Here is a 16,069-nt window from a genome sequence, read left to right on the forward strand (position 1 = left end):
GGTTAATTTAACACAGCATACTAAATCATTGTTTGCTTCAGTGGGGCATGTCAACCTAACAATATAGTTAGATAATGCCTCCATCTGCCAGATGGATCGGTAGGATTTATCACACAGCAGGTCTGTTATCCCTGAACACGGAAATATCATTTAGAAACCACTCAAAAAATAATCTTATCTTTTAAAAATGCCATCTAAGGATAGCAGCTTTTAGATCAAGATGCTACGAAGATTATTTCTGTGCCAATATGTGCAAAGGGACTCCTTTGAGCCCAATGAGGAAAACATCTCCCTGACCCATGCCACTAACAGTAAAGCATAATAATCTTACCATTACTTAAATGAAAATAAAAAACGCTGTTTTGCTTAAAGTAAAAAACAAAACAAAACTTTGCAGTATCTGAAAGGTAGTTTATTACACTGCTGGGGGAGTGTAATGTTTTGTATTTGTACTGGGTTGAATACTTTGCACACAGATATCATTTCAATACTGTCCACAAAGCCACACTTATTCTGATAATCAAGATTTGGCCAAATGCCAATCATAGTTCTGCTAAGATTTGTACGAGCAGTCAAGCAAATCTTGCATTAAGAGATTCTTCATAATGATAACCCATCCTTCTACCAATTAGGGTCCAGAAAAGAAAGTGTATCAGGAGCAAACCCCCAAGCCCAGGAAAAGCCCTAGATGCCAACCAGCAGCCACCCTATGAAGCGCCATTAAAATCATTAAATGAAAGAACCAAAATAAATATTTAAGACTTTTCTGAATGTTTTATTCTATTTCTATAGAGAAAAAAGGGCGTTTCAGGGCCCTACCATTACAGCCAGTAAGAAGCCTTTTCCTTCTTTAGAGGAGGCTTCTTCAGCCTGGCCAGAAATTGCAAGGGTTTTATGAGAAGGTGCCATCTTCTCCACTGCAGAATAGCACCACTCCTGGAACAGAAGCCTTCTGTCTGATCCAGCAGGACAACAGATTCCTACCCGGACAGCCCCCACCTCCGATCTTACTTCTGGCCTGGGATTCCAAAGCCGCACCACGGGATCGATGCCACTGGTGGCCAGGAAGCAGTAGCTCGGGTGGGGCTGGAGGCAGTTCACAATCGATTCGTCCCCCTGCAACACTCGCACCAGGTTGGTTGTTTCTTTCTCCCAGATAAAGAAGGAACCATCGTCGGAGCCACTGATGATGTACTGCGCATTGCTAGGAGGCATCAAAAACAGAGCGTGTTTAGTTATTGGTTAAATGGTTATCCTGCCTTTTGTACGGGGTGTACAAAGTGCTTCCGTCTCCCCAAACCATCCCTCCGAGAAGTAGTTTGGGCTGAGTGAAAGAGTGAGGGGTTCAAAATCCTCCAATCAGCTTCTGTGGCTGAGGGGAGACTTGCAGCTGGGGCTCCTCAGTGTCAGTCCAGCATCTGATCTGCTACACCGCACTGGCCAATGCTGATCTCTGGATACATATGAAACAGCCCCCAGAAGCAGTTGGTGGAGAGAGCAACACACCACAGAAAACCTACCCATGGTCTTGAGAGAAGTCCCCCTACCTGCCAAAGAAGTTCGCCTCTTTAATGTCTGTGGTGGTGTTGCAGTGGCCGCAGTATCTGAATTTGTAGTCGAAGCTGCGCTCCCTAAGCACCATTTCATCCTCAGATATTGAATCCTTGCGGCCAGTTGCTCGCAGCCAGATGGGGCCGCTCCCTTTCTTGTCTTCCCCTGGACAAAATTAAGTTGCTAAGTTGCTTATTTTTGGAGCTTCAGGGAGATACAGATCGTAGGATCTCTCCGCTTATCTGATTTCACAAGGACAATTTTTTTTTGTCCCTCCCAGCTAATTTTACAGATATGAAACAGAAATGGTAATACAGCAACTTCACTAAAACCACACAGTGGACTCAAGTCTGAACAGGAGTTGTGAACCTAGGGCTTTCTGGTTCAAGCCACCCCCACTCTTGTTTCTTTTCAAAAGCTCCAAATTAGTCCAGGCTCATGGCACTACAGGAGCAAGGTTTAGCTGCTTTTCTTCCCTGCCTTTTTCTTGATTTAAACAGCTGATTCCTACCCACTGATCATGCCTCTAGGTCAGTGTTTCTCAATCTCAGCAATGTTTAAGATGTGTGGATTTCAACTTCCAGAATTCCCTAGCCAGATCAGTACTTTATGCAGAATTGGGGGGGGGGAATTACAAAGCAATTAGTTCTGCAGCACTAATGAAATTAAGACTCTGACTGGAGTTTGGGGAATGGGTGGGCCACAAATTTTAGTAAATAAGTTTTAATAGATAAATAAAATGGCCTATAGTGGCTAAACAAGGGGAGTGATCTGTTTCCAGGTTTGAGAAACAGAAGAATTTATACAATTGTGGAATGATTAATTATATTAATTGGTGATTCATTTTTTACGATAGAAAGCCAAGGCTGTGTAATGATAAGGAAACAGAAAACAAACGGAAAGGATTTGGTTAAATAATAGTTAAATAGAAGAGAGGGGAAAGGGATTATTCCACCAGTCTTTCCTCAATCCTTAATTTCATTTTGTTCTTCCTTTTTTGTTTACTTCTTAAGGTCTTTCCTTCCAATTTTTGTTTGATAATTATCCCTCTCACAGGGGTTATTTTTCCCCTCCTATTTTAACGTTTAAAAATGTTAAAAGCTAATACCATACGCACGTCATTTGTATCTCTTCAAAATCTGGCTGCTTAAGGACAAAGGGTTTGGACTGTACCCACCCTTGGGGCAGGAGCGCAAGGCGCTGTCTTTTAGTCCTCACCATTGTCACTTTTGGAGAAGAGGGCGGCGTTGATGTCCCGGTCCAGGGCATCACAAGCGCTGCTGTGGGCTTGCTCAGGGAACTTTCCTTTGAAATCGTCCAGACACTCCAGAGCTTCTGCTACATACTTCAGCTCAAAGAGACAGCGGGCCAAGCGGAAGTGAGCCTTCAAGTGGCAAGGATTCAGGGAGATGGCCCTTAGGCAGTCTCTGAGAGCATCATAGTGATCTCCATCCCTGCAAAAACCAAGGTGGGAATATTTATCTTTTTATTCGCTCACCACCATCACTGCTGAAAAGACACCTTTTCAAACTGACATAGGAAGCTGCCTCTGATCTATCTAGCTCAGCATCTGTCGACCCGATTAATAAATGCCTGCCAGTATTTCAGAATCCTATCTGGAAGACCCTATGGACTGAATCATGGATTCCCTACGTGCAAAGAATCATCAAGCTACACATGACTCCTCAATCCCCTCTAAACAGGATCTTTGCTTTATTTCTGTAACTATGAGAACCAAGCTAAACCTGATGAGGTGTGGTCGATGCCCAAATTCTCTCAGCAGAGAATCTTTCTGTTGGGAGGGCAGGAATGTTGTAGGAATGCAGAAACTAAACTTTTCAATCCAGAAGGAATCTCATCAAACTTCTCTGAGTGGAGAACGGTCCAGGAAAGATTCCACAGACCTCTGAAACTGAGAGCCTTTTATGGAAATTACATTCACATAACCTGGGATCTAGGATCTGGTCAGAGTAGTTCCTGAATTTCTACGCACGTTGGCCGGAGAAGCTGATTGTAGCTAAGCCGCCCAGGTGGGGCGTGGTCACTTACCACTTGCGCTTCATGTAAGCAGCTGCTCGGTTTCCATAGAGCATGGCATTGTTGGGGGCTTTCTGGACAGCTCTGCTGTAGAGCTGGATGGCTTGAGTCCACTGCTGGCAAGCAAAAGCCTCATTGGCTTGCAGCTTAATTTTCTCCAGATACGGAGGTAGCTCTACCTGCGGGCTGCAGAAACAAAGACCTGGTTCACATGTCAGTCCAAACCATGTTGGGTTTAGCCATGGCTTATTGCATTAACCACAACTGGCTCGGTGAATAGAACACACTTAGCCAGATCAACCAAATCCTCTCTATGGCTAAACCTTAATTAAAAAAGAAATCAGCTTGCATACGTAAGTCCTAGCAAGCCTTGGGTAAAAAGGAATCTACAGTGGGTTTGGGGGAAGTTTTTCTAGAGGACCGTTTTCAAAAAAGACAAGTGTTTTCATCCCAGCCCATGGCTTTCTAACACGGAGTGCATGCATGTGCACGAAGGAAACCCACCCCCAAAGGAAGGCCTGGCACAAGCAACAGCTTCTTGCTTGATATGGCAGTTGTTCCTGTTTCTGGCAACCAGCACAGTTCCCAGCCAAGCGGTCTCTGCACGAGATGTTTCAACTAGGGGGCAGGGAGGAGGAGGAGGAGGAGGAGGAGGAGGAGGAGATGATACAGTGATACAGCAGTACATACTGTTGGCACAAAAGGCGGCTATCTTACCTGATGTGGGCTCTCCCCTCAGACAGCCGAAACCCATTGCTGTGGAGATGGATGCCATTTGACACTCCATTGGCTGATGTCTTCCCGTTCTGCACCTCTGAGGGTCATAAAATGAAGCGTGTTTCAATGTTTGTATTTATGGCTTTAAAGGTTGGTTTTATTGGAATGGTTTATTTAAGATGTTTTTATTGTACTCTCGTAAACCACTCTGGGCTCCTTGGGGAAGCAGAGCAATATAGAAATAATATGATAGAATCACAAGGAGTAGAACAAATCTGAACCAAGGGTAAACTGCAAGCAGCAGACAGGCATTCTTGTACACGGTCTGGTTTTTCAATTTTAGGGAAATTAGCAACCTGGGAGAAGACCCAACACTGCAAGCAACAGATGCTTAATCAGCCTGACATGTAATACTTTAGACCAGTGTTTCTCAACCTTGGCAGCTTTAAGATGTGTGGACTTCAGCTCCCAGAATTCCCTGGCCATCATGGCTGGGGAAGCCTGGGAATTGAAGTCCATACAACTTAAAGCTGCCTATGGTAGGTTGGTGAAGACTGGCTTAGGCAATGGCTAAATTGACCAGCTAATCTAAATTAGATCTGTGCTATCGGAATTCACCAATTTACCATTCTCACTTTGAATGAAATAAGAGGAGCCAGAAGCTGGAAATATTGTCCTCTTTACACAGGGATAAAGCAGAAAGACAACCATGTAGGGAACTAAGGCTCATTTCTACAGGTGGCTCCACTGTGTTTTGCTTGTATGCAGTACAAGCAATATCTAACTGTCCAACCACTGCACTGCTGGATGTCAAGATACAGGTAACAGACATGGCATAAATATGCCAATAGCAGACTGGAGACCACAAAAAGGTATGGAAAGGGAATAACAGAAAGTGGACAGAAACATTTACTGCCATTATGAGATATGCTCTGCAAATCCCAATATCATCTCTATCAAAAAGGGGTTATGAGTAGGACACCCCACCATTTTTCAAGCAGCCACACCTAATCCATCAGCAGTTGCTATTTGATTGTTCATAACTGGAACCTCCCAGACTCACAGATGGTTGAGCATGAAAGAGCTAGAACAGCCATTAGTCCAGGGAGAGAGGAGAAGATACTTACAATGCTGTGACAGGAATTACAATGTGTCTTTCATGAAGAACCCATGTACCTTCCTTTGTTACCCTTGCTCAACAAGGTTTGCTGGAAATCTTAACTCCACAGCAGGATACATAATGGGAGCAATTCCTCTTTGACTCCAGCATTGCATTACTGGGAGGCTACTGGTGCAACTTGACGCACAGCATTCCAACTCAACAGCTAGTAGGTGAGGAAGCAACTCCCGCAAATGGCATTTTGTAGTCCTTGACAGGATTCATTAGGGCAGCCATCCCCAATCTGATGTCCTCTAAACATGTTGGGACTGCATCTCCCGGAATTCCTTTGCCAAGGGAATCTGAAGGGTTCACTTTTTGATATGAATTTAGGCAATTTGCGCTTCCTAAACCAGATCATAACTTTGTGCTAAAGCCCAACTTTTCCTAACTTTGCAGTGTACTCACAGCTCAGAAAGCATGCAGAAAAATGCACTTGGATTTTTAAAAAGGCCGTGCTGATGTGGTAAGAAGCCAAACTGAACACAACACTGGAAAAATAAGTCAACTTGATAAACTTTACCAACAACACCATTAGTAATATTGTGTCAATGTAACTCTCATGACTTCTCCCAAGAAATCCTGAGAATTTTAGTTCCATGTGTAAACCTCACCTTTACTAGAGGCCATTATGGAGAAAGAATGACAATTAATGCATTTTTTAAGTTCATAGAGCTGATACATTTTAGGATTACAGTTAAAACACTAGTTATCCCAAAATGGAGAAGAACTTAGGACACAATGGATGGCATCACAAATTGTGAGCAATGTGAGGTCACTAATGTTGCCTGAAAATGGAAGCAACTTTGGGAAAGAAGAGATCTCACAACACTTTTTCTCCGTCAGTATTGATTGCTGAAAGCCACTGAGTCTCACCTCCTAGGCTACTCCTACTTATTTCCTGCCCAAACAAACAAGTATTGCAAATACCTCATTTTATTGCTCTTTAAATGAACTTTGGGCACTTGCAAACCATCTCATTTGCTTTCTGCTTTGGATTCTCCTCTGCGATTCTACAACTTACTTTTATTTTTTTAACTTAGCACGTCATTAAATAATCTCGTAATCTATTTGATAGTGAGATTCACATCTGAAATGTCCTCTGGAAGCCTACTGTTATTTTGTATATTTTTATAAATATTAATTTGAATAAGTACCCAAAAGAGAGATCATTATATCTGAAATGCTGCAATACAGTACCTGATGTATGTTACAGCTTTAAGTAACCCTGATTTATAGAGAGGATTTAAAATTAACACTGTGAAATAAAGTACCATGCGTGAAATTGCTGGAGCTAGGAAGTTACTGCCCTGCTCCTCCGGCTGCAACTTTAGAAATACAACATCAATAAGAGTCCTAGTTTATTTCAAAATCTTAATTAGTGACCATAAGGCCTGGAAATGGAAAGGAAGGAATGCCTTGAAAAACAAACGCAATGCAGTCTCTGCCTTTCAAAAAAAGTTCAGCATTCTTACCCCCTGAAGTATGGCATTTCTTTGGCAGGAGGAAAGTGTATGGCCGCTGCTTATAAGTCAGGTCAAATAAGTAAACCTATAAATCAAAGAAAGGCAATGAATCCACAAACTATAAAGGAATAGTAAATTTTGAGCCAAAATTACTCACAGGAAAATATTAACTTGGTGCTGATTAACACATATAAGTCTAGCAGAAGCTATGCGTGGTCTTTGCAGGGCAAAGGAAAATGTGCATTTAGAAAAAGAGGCATTAAATCAGAAAAGTCCCTCCCTCTCATAAAATGGGGTTCCAAACTGCATGAAAACAGCAGAAACTTTAGCTTCCTTTAAACCATGAGATCGATCAATTTCAGTTCATAGAAATCTAAAGAATGAGTCACCTTTTGGCTGAGGAAGCCACTCTGCCTGATCAGGGCAGCCCACAGACAGACTTCCAGCTTTTGGTATTCACAGCTCCCCAAACCTCTCTGGAGCTACATTCATGAGTATAAGAATGGTTACCTAAGACCAGAAAGTATCCCGTAGCTTGTGGTACACACGCACGAAAGTTTAATAATTAGGAACAGGACGGGTATTTGATTTTCTACTGAAAAAAAACCCCGACACAAACTTTGCAAAAATGAATGGAGACTGACTGAGCTGGCCAATCTTCAGCCAGGGACTAGCATTATTGTTAAAGGCTGCTAAGAGGCATTCAGTACTGAAATCATGACACAGGTCCCCAAGAGGCATGATTACCGTAATCCTACTGAAAGGGGCCAACTCCCTTCCATGTTTTGATCTCCTGGTGATCAAGAAAGTTTATTCTTTGCCTCTGGTTGGGAAGATAAAGGCCCTGTTTCAGTAAGAACGTGTGCAGGCCCAAGGCATTCAGGGTATTCAGAATCGCAGAAAGGATTCTCGACTTGTGACAAATTTAGATGTCTTTTTGCTATTCTGCCAATTATCTATGAAACTTCCTAAGGTGAAATAGACAATATGGCCTCCAAATGCAATACTGTTTAATGGAAATAGTTTACACTTCATCTGCAAATCTAGGAAGAAAAAAAAAAGATTATTCTATTAGGTATGTGACAGGAATTCTAAATTTGGAGAAAAGGGAAAAGCACCAGGTGTGTTTTTAAAAAAGGGAGAAATCTTCAGAGTGTCACAGAAGTCTAATATGTTTTCAAAATTCAAAAATGAATTCTTTTAAGGCACTCTTAGGCACAGTTTCCAGACTGTGACAGGTAAGCAGAGAGCCAGTGGTAATCAGAGTAGAGATGTCAGTTACTGTATCTCAACAACCAATATCCATTCAGTTTCAAGGCTCTGAAGTGCAATACAAAAAGTCCCTCGAAACATACAAAAGGCATGAAGCATCAGCAACAATTTAAATTGCAGAGGGTATAAGGAGTACAGTATAAGACAGAATCGCACCCCCACAACAACAAAGGGGAATCAACTCATTTAAACATCCAGCTGTGCTGTGTCAATTCTTTGAGAAACTTCAAGCCTAGCAAGTCAGGGGCAAAAGATTTGTAGCCAAGTCCTGATCTGGGGAACCTGATACAGACTATGGTATAATTTCATAATCATTTTTTTTCTCTTGACTAATTCTTTGTACACATTATCAGCTTTTGAGTCTGCAGCAGCTACTACAGGAGCAGTCTGGTTGAGAAGGCAGCAATTACTGGGTGCAATACATGGCATACAACACAATGGGGATGGGGTGTGTGAAGGGGGAGGAGATGTGATGGAATGCAGTAGAGAACCAGGTTCTCAGGAAGGAGGGAAGGGAGGGAAGACAAGAGGCAACACAGTCCGGAGCAGGAGTGTGGGAAGAGGAAGAGACTTAGGATAGCCACTCCCTGGAATCTCCCAGGGTATATCCATTAGGTTAGAGTAGTACAGATTTAGTCTGGCAAGATTCTGTCTATATGGCATAAGCAATAAAGAAACTGAACTTGGCTGGACTGTTTCCTTGTTGTTCTTGGGCTGGGCCTGAGAGGGGGAGGGGGTTAGAACAGCTTTGCAGTGTTGGGGGATTTATAAATGGATTGAAGGCCATCTAAGCACAGCTGATGTTGCTGACCATTTCAATGTATTGATAATATTTCACAGTGACTGAATCAGCACAACTGAGTGACTACATCAGCCCAATAAGATGCTCAAAGCAACAAAAGTTTACCTGTTCTCCTCCCATGTTGACCAAGAGCTCTGTACCATCTGGACTGAAAGTGACATAGGTAGCTACCAGAACCCTCAGCCGGTTATTGTAGTCGGGTAATTTCACTGGAAGATGCCCTACAGAAGAAAAAAACAAGCAGAGCTAATACATACAACCTGATGGAACGGACCCTCCTTTAGCTAATTGTTTGCAAGAAACTAGAAAAGCCTTTTAAAATAAAAAGAGCCACTTCCATTTATTGGGCAGAATCCACTTGCAGCAAAAAAGGAGTCATCAACGTCTTTGCAGCACAAGCTATCATAAGCTAAGGATCCATTATCTCACCTTTTCTTTTCCTTTTCTTTATAACTTGTATTTTCAATTTTCTTTTTCATTTCTAACTTTTAACTTTGTAATTTTAAAACCCCAATAACATATTAAAAGAAAAAAAAGCTAAGGATCCATTATTAATCTACCCAAGTGCAAGTTATTCAAATATACTCTCATTTCTCACCATAATAGACCCCCCAAAAATCAGTTTTGTTGAACGCACTAAACAATCTCCCAGACGGGGCACCACCCACAAATAATTTTACCTGCTACGTAGTACTGAGCAGCGCCATCTGGGAGGGGTTTCTGCCGATCACAGAACGTATGAACACCAGCAGCAGGATTCTGTTTCATGCTTTTTCTAGCCAAAAGAGAGGAAAATCTGTAGCTGTACATACATTTTCTTTTCAAAACATTTCTCCTATCTGCGAGGAGAAAAATTAGGGCAGCACAGCCATATTAGAGAGCTAAAATTCACACAATTATGTCAGCAAACCAGGGCACTTCTGGAGATCAGCATAAATTCCAGAAGGATAATGGGATGTTGTAATTTTGATTGATTTTAACCATTTTGTAAACTGCCCAGAATCAACGAGATGGGCGGTGACATATTTGATATATAAATAAAAAAATAAAATGAATAATAGCCTTTGTAAATTTCGCTGCAACACATTGAGACTCATAGCACCTCAGACTAACAAACTGACCAGAGCAGAAGCTTTTGTGAACTGAACTTCATTTACATCAAATATTGTTTTGAGTTACGAGTATGTATTACTTTCTCTCTCTCTCTCTCTCTCCCCATCCACCCCATCCCACACACTTTTGGGGATGTAAAAATAAATTTAAAGAAAAATAAAATGCAGTATTTTATAATCACTACCTGTTTTTTCCCCTATTAACTGTCTATCTTTTCTTCCATCAACAACAATGTACAGTATGTGTGCTTGTGCATACACAGTCCCTGACTTCTAATGAAATGGGCTGAAGTTCACAAAAGCTTATGCCGTTGGTCCCAAATCTGTGGGTTTTAAACAGTCTGTGAGGGTGCAGGAAATCAGGTTCCAAAATTATATGAATTTATTTGCAGAATTGGCTAAAATTCATTCTTCGTTTAGTTTTAGAACCTTACAGGTGCCACCTTGGAGGAGACATGTGGGCTGTAATACTTGCTGGAACCACATTGCCAACTTGTGGTCTACAGAAGCACGGACAGTGGTGCAGCAGTCCGCGTAAGGAAAGAATTGAGAAGTGCTGGTGTATATTGTCATAAATACATCAGCATGTCAAGTGCTACAAGACTTGCTTCTACTAGAAATCACCAGGTGTGTGTAAAAAACGAAAAAAGTTGTACTCTTACCGCAAAGATTGTTTCTCATATATACATATAAAACAAGTAATTATATCAATACACGGTTCTAGAACTTCTAATGTATATAATGCAAAACACTTTGTCTAATTTAAACCACTACTGATACCCACTTCACTAAGTAAAAACCAGTTAGATTTTAATAGTGAAGGCACAATTAGAGAAGGAGCTGAGGGGAAGAAAGAAGGCAAGCAAATACTGCCACATAAAAAACCCTTGACATTATGATCAGCTTCAATCAGCATCTAACTATTAAATCAATATGAATATTTATATTGACTAACATATGAAATAAATGTAAATATTAAAAACTATACATCAAAGGTGGGGTTCAATTTCGTAACTGGGATATCAACTGGCCCTTTAGCATTCTAATGTAGCCTTTTCCTTTACAGCAAAAAATACAGCCTCTGTCCCTTTCTCTCTCCTAAAAGGCTGCTTGCCCCACGATCTCTCCTCTATACATATTCATTCCATATGTATTCTGTCCATGCTGCACAGTAGGAAAAAAATTCATAGGAAGTATTACAGTACATCATTGGGTCACTTAAACATACATTTGCTCTTGCCTACCTTAAAGGGCCAACAATAAATAAATAACGTTCATTATTACAAAGAGAGAGATGCTTCCATATAAACAGTCAGATCTGACATTAAAAGCCATCCCAGATATATCCTTAACACAGTGTTTCTCAACCTTGGGAACTTTAAGATGCATGGACTTCAACTCCCAGAATTCCCCAGCCAGCTGGCTGGGTTCCCAAGGTTGAGAAACACTCCCTTCACATATTCAGGCCTCTACTCTATGGGGCAAGCAGTTAATTAAAAAAGAACTTAACCACTCTGCTAGTAATCCTGCATGTTGCTCAATACAACACAATATATACTGTCTGCCTACACAGAGGATTCGATTCTATCTATCTATCTATCTATCTATCTATCTATCTATCTATCTATCTATCTATCTATCTATCTATCAAACTTATCCCCACCCATCTCCCCCCAATGGGGGACTCTGGGCGGCTTACAACAGATTAAAACACTAAATAAATATATAGTTAAAATTTATAAGAAAACACATTTACACAGAATAAAAGGAAGAGGAAAAATCCCATGCAAATGGTGTTGTCGGTGAGGTGGAGCTCTCCCCATGAAAAGGGCAGTACAGGAGGATACAGCTCCCCCCTCCTGCTTTCAAAGAAGCTCTGATTCCTCCTAAAGCCAACACACTCACACCAGAGCTCATCTAGAAGGCTTCAGGCTTCCAAAGAGGTTGCCGACACCTTCAGATTGCACAAACAGAAAAGATGCATAATAAGAGAAACGGGATGTTCTAGCTTCAAAAACAAAGACTATTGCCCAAAATGTGGAATGTGGATGTGCTGCTTGCTGGATACACTCAAACAGGAATGCTTCTTCCACCTCAGAAGTGATCAGCCTTCCTTTCCATTACCTGTGGTTGTGGATCATGCGTATGTCGTAAATCCGGACAAAAGGCCCACTGGCTCCCACAGCAAGATAGTTATTGTCCTGGGGGTTGACTGTGAGACACTTTGCCTCGACAAGCTGCCCACAGTATTCAGTCAGGTCTATCAGAACTTCTGAGTGTTTGCTGTTCTCTCGTAAGTCATACTGTCTAAAAAGAAAGAAAGAAAGGAAGAACGAAAGTATCAGCAGGCCTCCAGAGATCAGAAGCAAGCAGCAGCATCACACATGGACCCCACCAAGGAAAAGTGAATTAAACTGAGCATCTATGTCACTGACACATTTCTTTAAAATTCGTGATTTTTTTTACTATGTGGGCTCTCTCTGGAGCAGAGACTGGAAAAAGAGCCCATAGCAAAATGGTAGGACACGTGCTTTCCACATTTATGCTCAACGTATCAATTCCTCACATCCCAAATTAAAACATCCCAGTCATCCATGAGTCCGGGTAAGACTTCTCAAACTTTGCAGTACCATAATCCTCTAAAATGATTAAAACATGATTTAACTGAATGTAGAGTTGAGCAATCAACCAATCTATTGTTTACTTTTAATAATTAATTTTGAAACTCTATAATCACATGAATCAATGGCACCTTACAGCTTTATAAAATAAAACTTTCATTGGAAATAAGAGAAAACAATGATTTTTTAAAAATATATATTTTAATAGGAAGGAGGACTTCTGTCCAAGGCCTTGGAAAGCTGCAGCCAATCGCAGCAAATAAATGGGTTTGATGGATCAGTTGTTTGATGTAGCACAAAGCAGCATCATAGACACATCACAAATACATTGGATTTAACTAAGAATTGCAAGTTTGTGTAACAGGGGACTTGTAGCATCCTCCCCAAATCGTAATCCTTGATAGAAAGCGAGACAGGCTTTATTAGGGCTACACAACAATTGGATTTAATGGCAAAAGTTGCTTTGCGTACCATCTGTCTGCAACAGTTTAAACCAAATGAGCCTTCCCTCCCCACCCCACCCCTCAACAGCATGGCTACTGGGGGGTGGGGGAGCTATGCGCTCCAGAACTGTATATGAAGCTGGGGTGTTCTTTTTGTTTTTTAAATCATGCCTGGAGGGAACAAAATTTCTGTGCAGAGCTCTGACCATATGACCTGACTCTCCCTCTGCAATGAGAGAATTCCAGCAGGGGGGAAGGGAGGGGGGCTGTGAGGTTGCAATGAGGAGGAAACTGCAAGACTGGAGGGATTTATAAGCACCGAGGGTGGAGGGGAAGGAAGATGAGCCATGAATGCCATCACTGCAGCTACAGTGGGAAATACCGCACTGAAAGCAACTTACGGCCTGCCAACATTCTGCAAACTGCAGCGTTTTAAGAGATGTCTAGAACAACTAAAGCAAAGAAACCTCCATTTTTCCTGGCCATGATGAATGACCACGACTACTTGCAGAATAAAATTCGGATTATAAGAATTATGCAAAAGCAAGCAAGCTCCTCCTTCCTATTAAAATATATATTTTAAAAAAATCATTGCTCTCTTATTTCCAATGAAAGTTTTATTTTATAAAGCTGTAAGGTGCCATTGATTCATGTGATTATAGAGTTTCAAAATTAATTATTAAAAGTAAACAATAGATTGGTTGATTGCTCAACTCTACATTCAGTTAAATCATGTTTTAATCATTTTAGAGGATTATGGTACTGCAAAGTTTGAGAATCCTGGCCTTAAGCCCCAATACAGTCTATTGGTTTGGCCATAACATTTATACAAACGTAGTAATTATTTCGTTAACCTAACGTTAGGGTTCCACATATTGTGTGAACCAGACTTTACGCAGAAGAACATCAGAGAATCTGTACCTAACCAGCCCATCCTCTGCTGCACTCCAGAAGGTGTTGGGCCACATTGGAGCTGTGGCAATACGCTTGACTCTGTTTTTGTGATCCCCAAACATATGGATCGTTTCTTTGACAGTTAAGTCATGGACGTGCACTTTGGAATCAGCAGCCCCAGTAATAAGTATCCGGTCTTCTGCATGTGGCAAGAACTGTAGAAAATAAGCACAATATCTCTTAGTGGCAAGAAGGTCTTCCCCACCGACAGATAAAAAGGCATCTTTGGAGGAGCAGGTCACTCAACAGCCACAGATTATTGGCTTTATAGTCAAGCACCTATTCATCCTAACCTCAACATTTCATCCTAGACACAACTAATGTACTTGAATGTGCAACATATGTATGGAGGACATTATTCCAGCCAGCTCTATTCCTTCTCCCAAGGATGCCCTCCCCACTCCCAACTACTTCGACTTGCAAATATTCTGAAATCCTATACACTCTGAGCCCACTAGTACACATTGATCCTATCTGCAGAGTATTACATAGATAAGACAGACAAGTTTGTGCCCCTATCCTAATAGGATTTTCAACATGCAAATAGTAGGCATATTATTAAACGTCTGGTCTAATCTTCCTCCCTCCTTAAATGTATATCCTAAAGGTCTGCTCTGCAGCAGTCTTCCCTGATTTGGTGCCTTCCTGATGTGTTACGAATCACTAGCCAGCATGACCAATCATTAACCAGCAGAGATAGGAATTGTGAGGCTTGAAGTGACACATCTGGAAGACACCAAATTGGGAAGGATGCCTTGAACTAGCCTGGCCTGGAGAAAGCCCTGTGGCAAATTCGTTGCACACTCCATCCCTGTCTCCCTGCCTTGGAAATTAAATACCTGTTACTTAAGAAGACCACGTCCCCTCTCCTTAGCATTTCACCACCTTCCTCCAAGCCCACCCACCTTGACAGAGAATATGTTTGCAGTGTGCCCCGTGTGCATGGAAAGCAGTTTCTTATGGTGCAGAGGATCCCACACAATGGTGTGCTGGTCATCGGAGCCAGAGGCCAGCAAGCTGAAAAGTCAAGAGACACAAAAGCATTAGCAAATAATTGCTGCAAACTCATGTCTTTCTGTATTTGTTTGCTGAGGCCTCTTAGAGTCAAGTGCATATCTGACAATCTAGAGCACAGCAAAGAAATCTCAAGGAGCAGCTGTCAATGGTATTTGTAACTTCGTTCAACCGGAACCAATTAACAACATTGGCAAATCAACACTATACACCTCCAGCAAGTACTATTAAAAATTCTCCCCTTGGCTATATAGGTTTTCTATAGGCATTCTGTGAAGGTGCCTACTGTTTCCTAAGGATATTCTCGTATTCAGGTTAAAGCCTGAATTAAACATAAGAGCCATCCTACTCTTGCAGCGCTTAGAAATATAACCCATAGGCTCTGCATTCTTCATGCAAAACATTTCTTAACCTTCAGCAAAGTCTCTGAATTGTATTATGTAAACCTCAATACATGTGCTTACGGTAGGAGATACTTAATGTAAGTGCTGCCTTACTGTATGTCACCCTTCCTAAATGTTCAAACACAGCACTGGGTGAAGTAAAAATTTAAGAATGGTTTTCAAGGTCAAACCAAGGTCTATCTATTCCAGAATGTGATTTCCAACAAGAGCTAGCTAGAAGAATCTTGGAAGTTACAAGCAGGGAGCAGAGGCCAATGGCTTCGTCTGCTAATCAGTGATATATCCTTCTCTGTATGCAGTGATTCTGCTGTCATGGCTGGTAGCTGTTTGAAGCTACCGGCTACATGAATTTGCCTGTTGTATTGTTCTCATGTTTTTAATCCATGAATAAATAGCATCTGGAAATGTAAAAAGCATCACCTGATTGAACTGGCTGGAAGGTAATTCATTAGGACAGTGTTCTCAACCTTGGCAACTTTAAGCTGTATGGACTTCAACTCTCATGCTGGCTGGGGAA

The 16,069-nt window shown here is 41.5% G+C and overlaps 1 protein-coding gene across 2 annotated transcripts in view; it reads right to left on the reverse strand.

The window, feature by feature from the left end:
* WDTC1 (WD and tetratricopeptide repeats 1) overlaps positions 1 to 16,069 on the reverse strand; it is a 32,643-nt gene that overhangs the window by 7,168 nt on the left and 9,406 nt on the right. For both annotated transcript variants that reach the window (XM_007425868.3, XM_007425869.3), the window contains 11 exons: positions 15,040 to 15,151; positions 14,102 to 14,289; positions 12,241 to 12,423; positions 9,685 to 9,779; positions 9,110 to 9,225; positions 6,940 to 7,015; positions 4,306 to 4,402; positions 3,601 to 3,774; positions 2,770 to 3,005; positions 1,548 to 1,716; positions 1,012 to 1,204 (listed from right to left, as the gene is read on the reverse strand). In XM_007425868.3, coding sequence (XP_007425930.2) covers positions 1,012 to 1,204; positions 1,548 to 1,716; positions 2,770 to 3,005; positions 3,601 to 3,774; positions 4,306 to 4,402; positions 6,940 to 7,015; positions 9,110 to 9,225; positions 9,685 to 9,779; positions 12,241 to 12,423; positions 14,102 to 14,289; positions 15,040 to 15,151 — 1,639 coding nt within the window. The remainder of the gene's footprint in view (positions 1 to 1,011; positions 1,205 to 1,547; positions 1,717 to 2,769; positions 3,006 to 3,600; positions 3,775 to 4,305; positions 4,403 to 6,939; positions 7,016 to 9,109; positions 9,226 to 9,684; positions 9,780 to 12,240; positions 12,424 to 14,101; positions 14,290 to 15,039; positions 15,152 to 16,069) is intronic.

The sequence above is a fragment of the Python bivittatus genome, unplaced genomic scaffold, assembly GCF_059951505.1.
Source record: "Python bivittatus isolate LINGU-HERP-01145 unplaced genomic scaffold, Pbiv_v1 ctg000310_np1212, whole genome shotgun sequence".
NCBI classification, from domain to species: Eukaryota; Metazoa; Chordata; class Lepidosauria; order Squamata; family Pythonidae; genus Python; species Python bivittatus.